The following is a 15,119-nucleotide window of genomic DNA, read 5'->3' as shown; positions in this document are numbered from 1 at the left end:
AAATCAGCTGTTTGGGGTGGCATTATATTTCCCCCTTGAGACGTTAGAAATAGGATCCTCCACCTTGTAACTGCACTCTCGTGCAGTTCCTCAGCTCATGTGAGCCGCGTGACATCACCGCACTTCACAGATCCTAATGCTGCCTGCCGAGGCCCCTTCAACACTGCTGGCAAGGACACGGACACCTATTGCTGTCCGTTGCTGTGGCTACCAGCTTTCAGCTCTGCTCAGCATTGTGGCAGCAGCACGGAGCAGCCAGGAGTTGTAGCTGTGTCCTGCTAGCATCTAACATTCCGATTAAAGTTGTTGTTTTATTCACGAGGCAAGCATTCTTAGAAGGAAAGCAGTAAAAATGTAACTCTTTCCTTCTAAGAATGCTTGCCTCGAACAGATTGGGCTTGATTCACAAAGCGGTGCTAACCCAGTTAGAGACTTTAGGCGTGATAACCATTTTTATCATGCCTAAACTCAGTTTAGGCATGATAAGTTTAGGCATGATAAGTTTAGGCATGCTAAGTTTAGATAAGTTTAGATCGCATGCAAAGTCCCGCACGCAAAGCAGCGCCATTAAACTCTATGCAAAGTGCACCAGACTTTGCTAGCGCAAAACTTTTGATCAGCTGTGCACTGCGGTGCTAACCCAGTTGGTGCTTAAACTTATCACGCCTAAAAACTTATCACACCTAAACTTATCACACCTAAACTTATCATGCCTAAACAGAGTTTAGGCGTGATAAAGGGCTTTTCACCAGGGTGCTAACTGTTAGCACCGCTTTGTGAATCAAGCCCATTGTGTCCTGCAGTTGTTTAACACCCACTTACTGTACAGAAGAAATTAAATACAGGTAGTCCCCAGTTAACAAACGAGATAGGGACTGTGGGTGCGTTCTTAACCTTAATCTGTTCTTAAGTCGGAACATTGGGCCATTTCTGTCCTCTGTGCCCCCCTGGGCCTCCAGTGTCCACATCTGTGTCACCTCTGCCCTCTGTACCTGCTTATACAAGTTTAAAAGCCATATTTTCTTTGAATTTCTTAAAATCGATTTTCTCAAAAACTACAAGTCCAATTTGAAATTTTTTTTTTACTTGTTCCCATGAAAACACAGAATCCATGCCGTTCGCATCGGCAGGCCGCTCGTAAGTCGGGCATTCGTAAATCGGGGACTACCTGTATAACAAAAGTCAGTGCAGTGTTTTTAATAACTTTTATTTCTATAATAGATAGGTAAAGGGGTCTGCCAGAAGACCCACTGTATTCATAAGTGAGGGAAGTGTGCTTGTCCAACTGCCCTCTTTTCAGAGAGCTCAGGTGGCATCATAACCCTATACTTCCTGGGTCAAGGAGTTATTCGTCAGGCTTCAATGCCCACCAGGACTGAGCATGGTGCTTTCTGTTTGATGCAGGGGGATTTGTTTTCTCTACGCCCACTGAATTCTCCCATCTTCCCAGTTGCACCTGTTGACAGCCATTAGCTGCTGGTTACTGGAGCTGAGGGGGAGCCGCAACTTATTTAGGTCGCTATCTGTGCTTTATCGACCAAGTTGAACATGTTCAGCACCTTGGAAAGCTTCTGTTCTGTGGTAGATAACAAACAGTGCTGAGTGTCATCATAGCAGCTTCCATATGAAACAAATGTCATGTTTACATAGTGAACCAAGCATCCAGTAAGGTATAATGAGTATTTCTGTGCAAATCACTGCAGCTGAGCTTTCCTCCTTCAACCCCCTGGCCTGATAAGGAGACTTTTTGTCTGCTGCCAGAGCGATTGCGTTCTTTGCTTGCTGCTGCTTGGAAATAACTTTATTAGATTGTTGTTGTAATTAAGCTTTCTTGTTTTGCAGCTTCATCTGACTCATGTTTGTTGTTGAGCAGCTCAATAAAACTCATGTGAGCTCATTTCTGTAGAATTTACTCTGGCACAGAAGCTGTTAGGGTTTAAGCAGATGAGGGACTCATCTCCCTGGAGAAACATTATACAGATGACCATGCAGTAATACAGGAAGCAAGGGGGAAGTTGTTGGGGACACAGAGTTAAACAGATGCCACAAAGAGCACTAATGATATTTCCGGGGAAAGCCACCATTTCCTGACAGCGTGCTGGACACGAGCGACTATGTTTTGGAAGAGCTGAGATGTATTTAACCCTTTTCTGGAAAGCCAGAGATCTCATTGTATCACTACTACAGTATCTAGTTTATATATAAAAAAGTGTTTAAACTCACTAATAAAAACAATCCACATTCATACTAAATACAGTATGTTGCACATATGCTAAAGTGGACTTTAACATGAATTGTTCACACTGCATGTCCAGTTCTGGAACATGGTGCTGATGTTGGAGGGTGGCAGTGTTTGCATAAAAGAAAATACATATTTTTTTTCCATTTGGCTCTTCTCCCCTGATTTCATATGTAAAGATTTCAGATCCAAAATTGCTGTTCTTCCCTTGTGACACGTTCTCAGCCCTCCCCCCTACTACTATGTGTCCGTACCCCTGCCTTCTGCATTTGTGAAGTACCTCTCCTGGTAAACAGTGAATGTGCCCTGTAACTCCTTTCTGTAAGCCTCTCTGAGGGACAGTGTGTAGCATGGATTGTCTTAAAGGACACCTGAAGTGAGAGGGATATGGCGGCTGGCAGGGCTGTGATGTTGGAGTCGGAGTCAAGGACTCGGAGTCGGAGCAATTTTATTTACCCAGAGTTGGAGTCGGTGATTTGATAAGATGAGGAGTCGGGAGTCGTATGATTTTTGTACAAAATCCACAGCCCTGGTAAGTATTAGACTAAGGAGTCAGAATTGAGGAGTTGGAGCCATTTTAGGTACTTGGAGTCGGTGGTTTCATAAACTGAGGAGTTGGAGTAAGAAGATTATTGCACTGACTCCACAGCCATATTTATTTCCTTTTAAACAATACCTGTTGCCTGGCATTCTGCTGTGCTTTCTGTCATCATCGGCGTCTTAATCACACACCTGAAACAAGCATGTGGCATATCCAGGCAAACTTGAGTCAAACTTTTTCTCTGCATGCTTGTTCAGGGTCTCAGTATAAAAGCATTAGAGGCAGAGGTTCAGTAGGACAGCCAGTCAATTTGCATTGTTTAAGAGGAAATAAATATGGCAGTGAACATATCCCTCTCACTTTAGGTGTCCTTTAAACTTCACCATTATATAAATAAGTGCTTGCAAGCTGCGCTTAGTAGGCCACCCTGCAGTGATAGGGAGTCTTGCCTAAGGACTCCTTACTGAATAGGTATTTTCTACAGCCAGGATTCAAGACCTCCTGTGTCAAAGGCGGTGCCCTTAACCAGTACACTATTCAGCCACTACTAGGCTGTATGAGGGTATATGTCCTTGCCCACGCTAACCGAGGCAGAGGACATAAAATTGACCATACATTCAGAGCCCCTGAGGTTGTTTTTCTAAGGCTACAAAACACTGGAGAATAATTTAAAAAGTAAGTGATCTATCAAATCTGGAAAAGTGTTTATTATTAGAAAGCCAGAAATCATAAGCCTCATTTGTGTGGTAGCAAAGCATAATAACGTATTAGCAGTCAATTTTTAAACAATCCAGGCCTGGATATGTTGAACTCTTACGCTGTCCCGTGTTCTTCACTATTTTTCAGCAATAGTAAATCAGCCCCATTGCTGCACTTATAATTTTACCACAGGCTGAAAAAATAGATATAGGCTACTATTATTATTATTTTTTTATTTGTAACGAGTATTTCCTGTGTATGTATGTCCCATTGTAATGATCAGCCTGAACCAGATTTATCAATTACTGAGTTGCATACAGTGATATTTACTACTAACTGCTATTTGTAATTCTGGCTTTTAGTTGCTTCACACTTATTACTTAGCGGCTTATCTGTAACTTCAGAGTCTGCCGATAATTATGACCACCTCATCCGATAATCCGGGGTGTGTACAGCATCCCCCCAATAAACGACTGCCACATGGATAGCGATCTGGCGGCAGATCAACTCAGCCGAGTGATGGACGATTGCTTTGTCCATGCTGCCATTGCGTGACGTCACGTGTGGGTGCTCCGTTGTCCCTCCTCTTTCCCGCATAGCAACAGAAGGCGTCATCAGCTGTACAGCTGACTCCACATCTTTACTGCCCGGAACAGTGATGTTGATCTCGAGGAATCACCCCCCGATCCCTGACGCCGATATCAGTCAGCCCGTGTGTATGGACCTTTACACCCTGATTGATAGGCATGAGACTTGAAGAGACTACTCCCCACTGCTTATATCCTAATTCACTCAGCTGGTTAGGCTATGCTGATTAGACATTTCACTGGCTCCGTATATAAGTAAGGCCTGCAGTCAGTTCAGCTGACTGTCGGCTCACATGGGCCCTTTTCCACTAGCACGTTAGCGCTGGCTGAATCGGAAAGTCGCAAACCGCTAGCGATTTTACAATCGCTAAGGTTTGCTTTTTAATAGGAATTGCGGTAGGTCATTTTCACTACCGCGATTCGTTTTTTACAGGAACGCGAACGCGCGGCGGAACGATTATTGCCGCGATTTTGCTATGCAGTGCATAGCATAGCAAAATCGTGACCGCAAACGTCGGGAAATCCCCGCAAATTTTTGTACTTTTGCGATTCAGCAATCGCTAGCGTTCAGCGTGAACGCTAGCCACTGCTAGTGGAAAAGGGCCCTTAAAAGGGTAGCGTTTTAAGGGTCAAGCAAACAAAATTACCACAATTCACTAGCAGTTCTCCACAATTCTACTTCACACCCAAGTAACTTCCTCAGCTCCCTCCTATCGTGTCACCACCCCTCCTTTTGACAGGCCTCCTTGTGTATATTTGGTCGTTGATCCTGCTCACAGAGTAACGTGAACTTGATTTGCTGGAACTATTACACCAGTGTATGATCTGGTATTGTGTACCTTATTGCTTATTTCCTGTATTGTGTTGACTGTCACCCTTATTGTTGTATATATTCGACTATAAGTCTAGAAATGTAGGTCTGACTCACTAAATAAAAGTATGAGGTCGACTTATACACGAGTCACGAGCAACACTGAGCACTCTGAGTAATGTGTGTACTATTCATGACATTGCGATTTGCAACAATTTACCCTGTGATAAGTGACACTTTCTTGATAAAGGAAATGGCAAGAAAGCAGAGGTCTGAAAGTCCTGGCCACAACAATTAACAAGGAAAGGGGCGGGGGGGATGCTGGGTTGCAGGAAGGAGGGTGAATAATTACTGCACTTGGGGGCCTGGAGGAGTTATTGGCTGCACTTAAGTGACAGGAGGGGTTAATGGCTGCAATACTGTATGCACTGGAGTCATTATTCCCTGCTAGTCCTCAAGTGCAGCCATTAACTTTTCTGGGTAGACTTATGCTTCAGTCAATATAAAATTCCAGCTTAAGACTGTCGAATATTGAGGTCGACTTATACATGAGGTCAACTTATATTCGAGGATAAACAGTATCATTGTCTGTAACCTTATTTATTGTACAGCACTGTGTAATATGTATATGTATATTCGTGATCCCCAAAAAATTATAATTAACAGCCAGAAAATGATAGGGGGTGAAATAAACATTGGTTTATCTTAGCTGCGCTTATATTTTATTTTTTATGTTGTGCTTTGTGAAGTTTCATTGAATTATTCTGTTAATACATAAGAACTGTGAGTGATCCAGGATACCTGAAAACTTGTAGTTATTTCTATTTATTATCAAAATAATGCAAAACATATACAGTATATCTTTTCGATTCGACCACACGATTTGAGCAATATTCAGTAACTGCAAGTCTTCATGTTTCCTGGATCAATCAATTCTTAAATAACTTGGATTAGATTGTGAGCTCCTCTGAGGGATAGTCAAGTGACAAGACTTTTACTCTGTACAGCGCTACGGAAGATGTTTGTGCTATATAAATAATAATAATAACTTGTAAAAGATTTGCCGATGTTGCTACACGAGCCCTCATTATCATGATCTCCTTTTTCAGTTTGTACCGGAACCGATATGAAACTGCTCCGCCCTTTCAGCATTGATATTCATTATGAGACTCTACGCAATCTCTACAAGGATTGTCAGGTGATCCAGGGGAATTTAGAAATCACCTACATGCGAGAGAACGATGACATGTCTTTCTTAAAGGTGAGCACTCAATCCTGCACGCTCAGGTTTTGGTTGCTATTGGGCAACAGCAGCTAGCCACACGAGGTTCAGTTTAGAAAAAGTTGGAGGTATTTGATGTTGCGACAACTCTTCTTGTTCTACAGAATAGCTTTAGAGCTGCAGTTCAGACATACTTTTATGCATTTAACCAGTACAGCGGATGCATTGCGGTATGTCGTCCTCTGGTATCCTAGCGCAGTGCAGTGCCTTAACAGTGACAATAAAGCATACTTTTCATGGATTATATGCCTCACTGTATGCGACACACAGTACATACAATTGGGTGTCAGACAGAGAGGTAGCATAAGGTTATACATGCAAACGGGGTATAAGATACATGAGCATGCGATTTGGGAGCTAGTTACAGAGACCCAGCAATTCAAGTCCAGTTAGTCCATGGGAAGGGTGTCATTGGTAAGGTAAGGTTGCAAGATCAAGAAGGATACATGGGGAAAGAAAGGGGGGGGGGGTGTCCCCTGCCAAAAGGCTTACAATCTAAAGGGTAGGGACACACTAAGTGGGGCTGCAGAATAGGTGCTCGGCTGAGAGAGTTGAGGTGCAGGAAAGGGGGGCATCTTCAAGAGGTGTATTTTGAGGGCTTGTTCGAAAGCATTGAAGGAAGGGGTGAGTTGGGGGGTGGGGATGGTAGAGTATTCCATAGGGTGGGGACAGCTCTGGAGAAACCCTGCATTCGCACAAGGGAGGGAGAAACACACGGCCAGTCAGGCAGAGGTGATTGGCGGACTGGAGGGGGCGCGTAGGTATATATTTGTGGACGGGCTTGGAGATGTAGGTCTTGTGCACAGATTTGTAGGACAGGCACAGAATCTTGAAACGGATCCTGAAGCCGATGGGGAGCCAATTTAGGGCTTTGCAGAGAGGAGACGTTGAAGCAGAGGGGTGCAAAGAGTCTAGCTGCCGCATTCATAAGCGCATAAGTCTTAAAATTGTGGTTGAAGATTATAACCTGTACGTAGTACTTGGTATAGGGAGTAGAACTAAGTTTATCATAGCCACATTGGTATTTAGGACCTCTCTTTTTTTCTGTTTCAGGACATCAGGGAAGTGCAGGGCTATGTTTTAATAGCCCACAACCTGCTGAGTTATCTACCCTTAGAGAAGCTACGTATTATACGTGGTGCGCAGCTGTTTCAGGAGGCTTATGCTCTAGCGGTACTGTCCAACTTCCAGGCTGATGGTACAGCTGGACTCCGAGAACTGCGCGTGAGAAGTCTCACAGGTAAGAGCACTAGGTCTGTGTGATAGAAGAAGTAATAGTGATAACAGGCCATAATCTGTTCAGATTCATAGAGCTGATTTATTTATACTGTTCTTAGTCCTGGAATCCTGGTGAACTAAATCTGAAGGGTCACTGATCACTGGTTGTAGAGTGCATTTGTCTCGTCATTAATGTGTGGTGGTTCCTGCTACCTGTGATATTTAACCACTTCAGGACGAGAGCAATTTTCACATACCAGCACTGCTCCCATTCATTTGTCAATAACTTTATTACTACTAATCAATTTATTACTACTAATAAATGATCTATGTGTTGTTTTTTCAGGACAAATTAGGCTTTTAGTGTGTGAAAATTTTGTTTAGTAATTACATTATTTTTAATGCATTTTAAAGGGAAATTAAGGTAAAAAATAGAAAAGCACACACTATTTCTCCATTTACATCCAATATAGCTTTACAATAAGCTGTGCTAAGTATAAGTTAAACCCACAAATTGTATTTGCTTATCCATCCTGGTTATTACAACATTTAGATTACGTTCCTAGCACAATGTATGGTAACAATATTGTATTTGGAAATAAAGATGTCTTTTTTTTCTGTTTTCTGTTTTTTTCTTTCTCATTGTACACTATTGATGATTATGAGACCTTATTTGCAAAAATTATAGTAATATACCCTCATGGCACACATACTTAAAAAGCAAAATTCTTATGGTAACAATACATGTTTTTTTCTCTTATATTCTGTCACTTTGTTTTCATTTTACAAGTCTTTTATTTTGGTACAGAATATGCGAAGATTTAATTGCTTTTGATTCAGTTTGTGATTAAAAAGAATACACAAGACATGGGCCCCAACCCTGAAACTCTCTAAACTCTATTTTAGAAACAAACTAGTGGTGCAGTCTCCACAAATACACTGGATAAATATAAAATATATTCGTCCAGTTAGGCTTAAGTGGTTAATAGAAGGGTAGGATTATCAAAACCAGTTTATGGAAGATCAGGACAAAACTTGAGCAGATGCAAAGATTACAGAGAAACTGTAGTGAAAATAACATAATGAATAAAATGTTTTTTTACGATATACATTTATAAATTTTGTTTGCCCATCGTGAAATCTTTCCTCACCCTGATTTACATTCTGAAATTTATCACAGTTGGCGACATCTTTAGTCCTGTCAGGTGCAGCTCTGCAGAATGTTTGGTTACTGAGAGTTAGAAAGTCAGTGCAAAATATACCTGGTCTCCCAGAATGCCCAGGGGGAGAGGGGACTTCTGCATAGCTAATCAGCCTAGGCTAAGCATCACTTGGAGAACATGGTTACTTACAGTATACAGCAATATATAGCTATAGGAAGTGTTTCTGATGCTGAAACCAGGAAAATGCCATAAATGTGGCTATCCTGAATAATTTACTGCATTCTACTATTATGTTGTTACAGTGCCTCTTTAAAGGACATCCGAGGTGAAAATAACCTAATGAAATAAACTATTGTATCTATCTCCCTTCTCCTAAAAAATGATTTTTTTAAGATATTCCACAGTTTTATTTTATGTTTAAATTTACTTTTTAAGTTTTAACTGTTTTATTATTTTTGCTCAATGACACATTCATTGAAGTATGCCAGAGCTAAAAATCTATGAACTATTGACTCGTTTTATCTCTTTCCTGCCCTCAGAAGCCATTTTCTGCTAGGAAAGTGTTTTATAGTTGGACTTTCTTATCAGTGAGAGTCACACTTCCTGTCTGAGTCAGCCACTTCCATACCTGATATTTAACTCTTTAAGGCAGAGAAAGAAAAAAAGGAACACAGCATAGTTATTTGTGTGCTAGGCACTTTACATACCCATGTCTATCTCATCGTGTCACATGTCACCTTGGATATCCTGTAAGCCTTACGATTGGCGATTGGTTATCCTGAACAATGAATCCACTGTTGCTCCACTTTTCCTTGTAGCGGTTTGTTAAATTTGTCCACCACTAAACTTTATAAACAACCAAAAGTGTTGTGCACATCTGCTCTCTACTACCTACACAAGATAAATAGGCCATGTTTGCACAAGGAGTGAGTGCCTTGTTGCCTTCTGGTTGAATCCTCGGCATAGCCACCGGTACTGTTTGTCAACAGCTGTTCCCTTGAATATGCATTTTGTATTGTGTATGGCTTACTATAATAAAAACTTCTGAAACTAAATCCAAGTTGGCACACAAAGGGTCACCGCCAACTAAAGGATCACCAGCTTGCTTATGTTTTTCAACATTTCATAAATGACAATGCACTACTATTATCACAGTGCATAGTGTAAAAAGGTGCAGTGTGCAAAAGCATTAAAATCATTGTAAACCATTTTGGTGTTTTATTTCCACAGAGATCCTGAGTGGTGGAGTGATCATGAACAATAATACACAGTTGTGCTTTCATCAAACCATCAAATGGGAAGATATCCTGAGTCGGAACAATGCCTTTAAAAAGAATGTGTTCCTAGGCAATAGCAGCCGGCAATGTGAGTCAGGCATATCGTATCATAAAGAATTCATAAGCAAAGATATCATTTTATCATTCAAACCACCTGTTCCTTTTTATCATCATTAGTTTTATTTCTAAAAGGACTTATGAGGCGAAAAAAGAAATGTAGTTTTACTTACCTGGGGCTTCCTCCAGCCCCTAGAAGTCATTTGGGTCCCTCGGCACAGCTCCTGTCCTCCCCGGGGTCTCGGTGGCAGCTTGTTATGATCACCTATCCCGATGGGTAGTCGCCTTCTGTGCATGTGCAGTCTTGTGTCCGCACTGCGCGAGTACGTGCCCACATCACTGGGAGCGCCAACGCAGTACAATCCCGATGACATCGGTGCGTTCGCATGCGTCCCCGTATGTGCAGAATCATCAGGGATCGTATGATCCTTACATGTGACCAGTGGGACCCTGGTGAGGACCAGAGCTGCTCCGAGGGTCCCAAATGACTTCTAGGGACTGGAGGAAGCCCCAGGTAAGTAAAACTACATTTTTTTTCCGCCTTGTGAGTCCTTTAACCAGAGCAATTTTCACCTTTCAGCGCTCCTTCCATTCATTTGTCTATAACTTTAAAGCGGAATATAACCCAGCATTTCAACTTTGCTCTAAAACATTATTTACAGCATATTATATGCAACCAGCATTTTTTTTTACTAGTCCAGCGTTGGAAAGGTTACACACAGAGCTTTAAAGTTCCGTGGAGAGAAATGCAGACGCATCCGAAGTTTAGATAGATACATTTAAGTAAACACAATGTAACAAGTGGTGAATGTTACACACTCTCTGGCTGTCCTCCAGCTCCTGCACAGTCAGAGAGTGTGTGTCACATTCCACACTTGTTACATTGTGTTTACTTAAATGTATCTATCTAAACTTCGGCTGCGAAGCTCTGTGTGTTACCCTTCCAATGCTGGTCTAGTAAAAAAAAAAATGCTGGTTGCATATAATATGCTGTAAATAATGTTTTAAAGCAAAGTTAAAAATGCTGGGTTATATTCCGCTATGAACTGATCTATATCTTGTTTTTTCCGCCACCAATTAGGCTTTCTTTGGGTGGTACATTTTGCTAAGAGCTACTTTACTGTAAATGCATTTTAACAGGAAGAATAAGAAATAAAACGGGAAAAATTCATTATTTCTCAGTTTTCGGCCATTATAGTTTTAAAATAATACATGCCTCCATAATTAAAACCCACGTATTGTATTTGCCCATTTGTCCCGGTTATTACACCGTTTAAATTATGTCCCTATCACAATGTTTGGCGCCATTATTTTTATTTGGAAATAAAGGTGCATTCTTTTCAGTTTGTGTCCATACCTAATCACAAGCCCATAGTTTATAAAGTAACAGTGTTATACCCTCTTGACATAAATATTTAAAGTGTTCAGTCCCTAAGGTAACTACCGGTATTCATGTTGTTTTTTTTTATTGTAATTTTTTTTCTTTTTATTACAAAACAAAATAAAATTGGGGCGTGTGGGAGGTAATGAGTTAATTTATAATGTAAAACTAGGTATTTATTTATGAAAAATGTTTTTGGATGTAGTTATACTATTTGGCCACAAGATGGCCACAGTAACTTTTTGTTCATGCGACCTGTAAGCGTCCGGAAGTACGCTTACAGGAAGCACAATGAGGCTGGGAAAATCACAATGATCGCGCTGCTTCTCATAGAAGCAGCCGATCATTGCTGGGGGGCTAAGATCAATGAACGGAAATGGTTTTTCCCATTCATTGATCTCCGGGCGAGCGGGCGGCGGCGTGCACGAGCGCGGGAGCGGGAGCACGGACAGGGGCGGTACGTCTTTCTACGCCCCTGGTGGTAAAGTGGTTAATAAAACTCAAAGTAAGAAATATTACTTTAATGGATAAGAATAAAGTTAAGAGTCAATTGAGTACATCAGTCCTGAAAGAGGGACAAATGAGGGAAAAAGAGGGACAGAGGGATTTGGTTCCCAAAAAGGGACTGTCCCTCTAAAAAAAAGACAGTTAGTAGCTATGAGAATTGTCCTTCACAGACTCCAAGCTGTCCTGAAACCTGACAGCATATTTTCTTTTTTTTTAACAGTTCAAGTTTTATTATGTGTAAAAGAAGGTTCAAACAAGTACATATTGGGAATACTGGCAACTGTCAGTATTACCCTTGGGAATAATCTTTCACTGTAGAATGATGGACTTAAGATTGTTTGAAGACGGCCTAATAATCTTTCTCAGATTGACGACCAGCAACAAATGCTTCTCTTAGATCAGTGCTGTTGTCTTTCCTCTTCTGCATCCACTGCTTGTGTGTGTGTATGCGTGAGAGGGCGTGTGTGTGCATGTATGTGAATCAAGCTTGTGACAGATTTTGTATCCTTTACTTTGGCAGGTCCACCATGTTCTGGAAGGTGTGGATTGTTACAGACAGGAGCAAAAGGGTCATGTTGGGGAGAAGGAGACGAGAACTGTCAGATCTGTGAGTAACTGTCATAATTTATGCACAGAACAAGTCATCAACTGGTCTATAGATAACAGGAAGGGTTGGGGTGGAGATTAAAGTTTGGCTTGGTTCTACTCTTGAATGGATTTGGAGTATGATGAAAGCACTTGCAGACACATTTTAGTATGTGTATTACATGAAAAACCTAAACTTAAAAACCTAAATGAAAAACCTACTAAATCTATATCTGTGGATCACAGGTAATTGTGGTACAGCAATTAAGAGTATCACTGGGTCAAAGATACGGTTTTCAGGGTCACAGTAAATTTCCTTTGAAATAGCCTATAATCAGATATAGAGATTCCCTGTCTAACTACAGAAAGCTCAGAAATCAGGAAGTGTGCCATGCCTGTGAATGAGCCACACAGCTTTGAGTAATCAGCTCTCCGAACTGTTGCAGTTGAGATAAGTGTAACTTGCACCTTAAAGGCACCCTGAAAGAGACTCTGTAACAAAATGTTCAGCCTTATTTCTTCTATCCTATAAGTTCCTATACCTGTTCTAATGTGGTCTGTCTTACTGCAGCCTTTCCTAGTTGCACAGTGGCTGTATTATCTCTGTTATCTCATCTCAACTTCTTTCCTCTGACGGCTTTGTTGGCTCCGTCAGGAATGTGCTGCTCTGCTGTGATAGGATAGAAGTTATGCACACCCTCTCCACGCCCCCTGCAGGCTCTGTATGAGTCACAGACTGAGCTTTTCTGAGCCTTTCACATGCTGGTTAGCAGCCATGTTTTTTGTTTGTAAACACTGCCTAAAACTGGCAATTACAAGCTAGGATTGCAGCAGGGAGTGGCAGAAACAGCAGAGGGCCCCAGGAGAACATAATGAACAGAATGGTATGCTTTTTATTGTAAGAATTTTAGAGTACAGATTATCTTTAAAGGGAACCAGAGAGGAACATAAGTAAAAAAAAGAAAAAGCTTTTATACATACCTGGGGCTTCTTCCAGCCCCATAAGCCTGGATCGCTCTCACGCCGACATCCTCCGCTTCCTGGATCGGCGGTACCGGGACCCGTCACTTCCGACAGACGCGGCCAATTGTCCGCATCACAGGGGCTCCCTCCATACCCGTATGCATGCGGCTGCGCAGTAAGCAACCTCACGCGTACGTCTATGGAGGGAGCCCCGTGTGATGCGGACAATTGGCCGCGTCTGCTGGCCGACTGGCGGCCATGACGGGACTCGGTACCGGCGGATCCAGGCAGCAAAGGACGGCGGCGTGGGAGTGATCCAGGCATATGGGGCTGGAGGAAGCCCCAGGTATGTATAGAATATTTTTTCCTGGGGCCTCTGGATCCCTTTAAAGGGGTTCTTTCGCGAAAAAAGTAGGCAGTTAAAAAAATGTGACAGATGACAGGTTTTGAGCCAGTCCATCTTTTTAAGGGGTTGATTCTCAGGGCTTTCTTTGTTTTTCAACAGCATTTCCTGAACAACAGTTTAACTGCCAAAATAACAAGATACTAGCCGGCCTCCCTAATCACTTGCACACTATTATGTCAGTTAGATTTTGCAACTGTTGTTCAGGAAATGCTGTTGAAAACAAAGAAAGCCCTGAGAATCCCCCTTAAAAAGATGGACTGGCCCAAAACCTGTCATCTGTCACATTTTTTAACTGCCTACTTTTTTCGCGAAAGAACCCCTTTAAGTGAGAAAAAAATAGAAGCTTCCATATTATTATAAGCTTTTAAAATGTAATTGACCTGACCATGCTGGTCTTTTGGCTTTAGTCTTTTCTGAGTCACATTCCTGCAATAAGCACACAGGTTACTCGGTCAGAACGCCAGATCAGCATAGGTAGTCCAAGGGTGCCCATACATTGCTCAGTTTTGCTGGCTGATCGACCTTCTGATTGGAGGAGAATTGGTGCTGCAACATAGCCACCTGATTGATTTTTCAAACTCAGTTGAAAGAATCGATCAGGAATGCTGGAATGTTTGCTTGCTCAACTGCGTGCAGGAAACCGTTACCGTAATGGCTTTCGATATTGCAGCGACCAATGGAACCTCGACTGGCGTCCCCTTAAATGTATATTTGTGTGTTTGAATATTTACACTCACATTTGTGTGCCATGGTAGTGGCACAACAGTGGACAGGTGGGAACATTTAAACCTGACCCCACTGAGGCACTAGGCTCCATTCAGAGTTGATCTGAGAGGGATCGATCTGATAGTTAAATCTGGTGTCCATCTATTAGCATATGGCCACCTTTACCCCTAATTTAGAAACAAGTTATATTTTCTTCATCTTTATGTCTTTCTTTCTTCCTAATCTCCCATCAGCCACCTGTGACAGATTCTTCAGATGCCTTACCTTTTCCAAGGCATGCTCTCAATGCTAACTGGATTGGGAGCTGGTATCAGACTGGCTGTAATATGTAGGAGTACCACATGCAGTTATTTAATTTAACACATTTTATATGCACCTCTGGACCTTTAGCTAATTGCCAAGTGCTGTATGGTAATGCAGGGTTTAATATCAGAGCCAAGACGTAACCGTATACAATAGCTATACTGTGTTATTTGCCTTATGTGATGTGACAGTAATCCTCTGCCCTTCTCTCTGCCAGTGACAAGCATTATATGTCAGAGCGGCTGTCAGAGGTGTAAAGGGAGATCCTCCAGTGACTGCTGCCATGAGCAGTGTGCTGCCGGATGTACCGGACCCAAGAACTCCGACTGTCTGGTGAGAACATAGAGCATGAGCTCTTCCACCCCTGTCCAGCA

At 42.0% G+C, this 15,119-nt stretch overlaps 1 protein-coding gene across 1 annotated transcript in view; it reads left to right on the top strand.

The window, feature by feature from the left end:
* Window positions 1-15,119, top strand: part of ERBB2 (erb-b2 receptor tyrosine kinase 2) — a 188,202-nt gene that overhangs the window by 96,175 nt on the left and 76,908 nt on the right. The window contains exons 2-6 of the mRNA XM_068262978.1: window positions 5,987-6,138; window positions 7,213-7,399; window positions 9,771-9,905; window positions 12,283-12,369; window positions 14,963-15,078. Of these exons, the coding sequence (XP_068119079.1) occupies window positions 5,987-6,138; window positions 7,213-7,399; window positions 9,771-9,905; window positions 12,283-12,369; window positions 14,963-15,078 (677 nt within the window). The remainder of the gene's footprint in view (window positions 1-5,986; window positions 6,139-7,212; window positions 7,400-9,770; window positions 9,906-12,282; window positions 12,370-14,962; window positions 15,079-15,119) is intronic.

Source organism: Hyperolius riggenbachi, chromosome 12, assembly GCF_040937935.1.
Source record: "Hyperolius riggenbachi isolate aHypRig1 chromosome 12, aHypRig1.pri, whole genome shotgun sequence".
NCBI classification, from domain to species: Eukaryota; Metazoa; Chordata; class Amphibia; order Anura; family Hyperoliidae; genus Hyperolius; species Hyperolius riggenbachi.
This window is presented reverse-complemented; position numbering and strand designations above follow the sequence as displayed.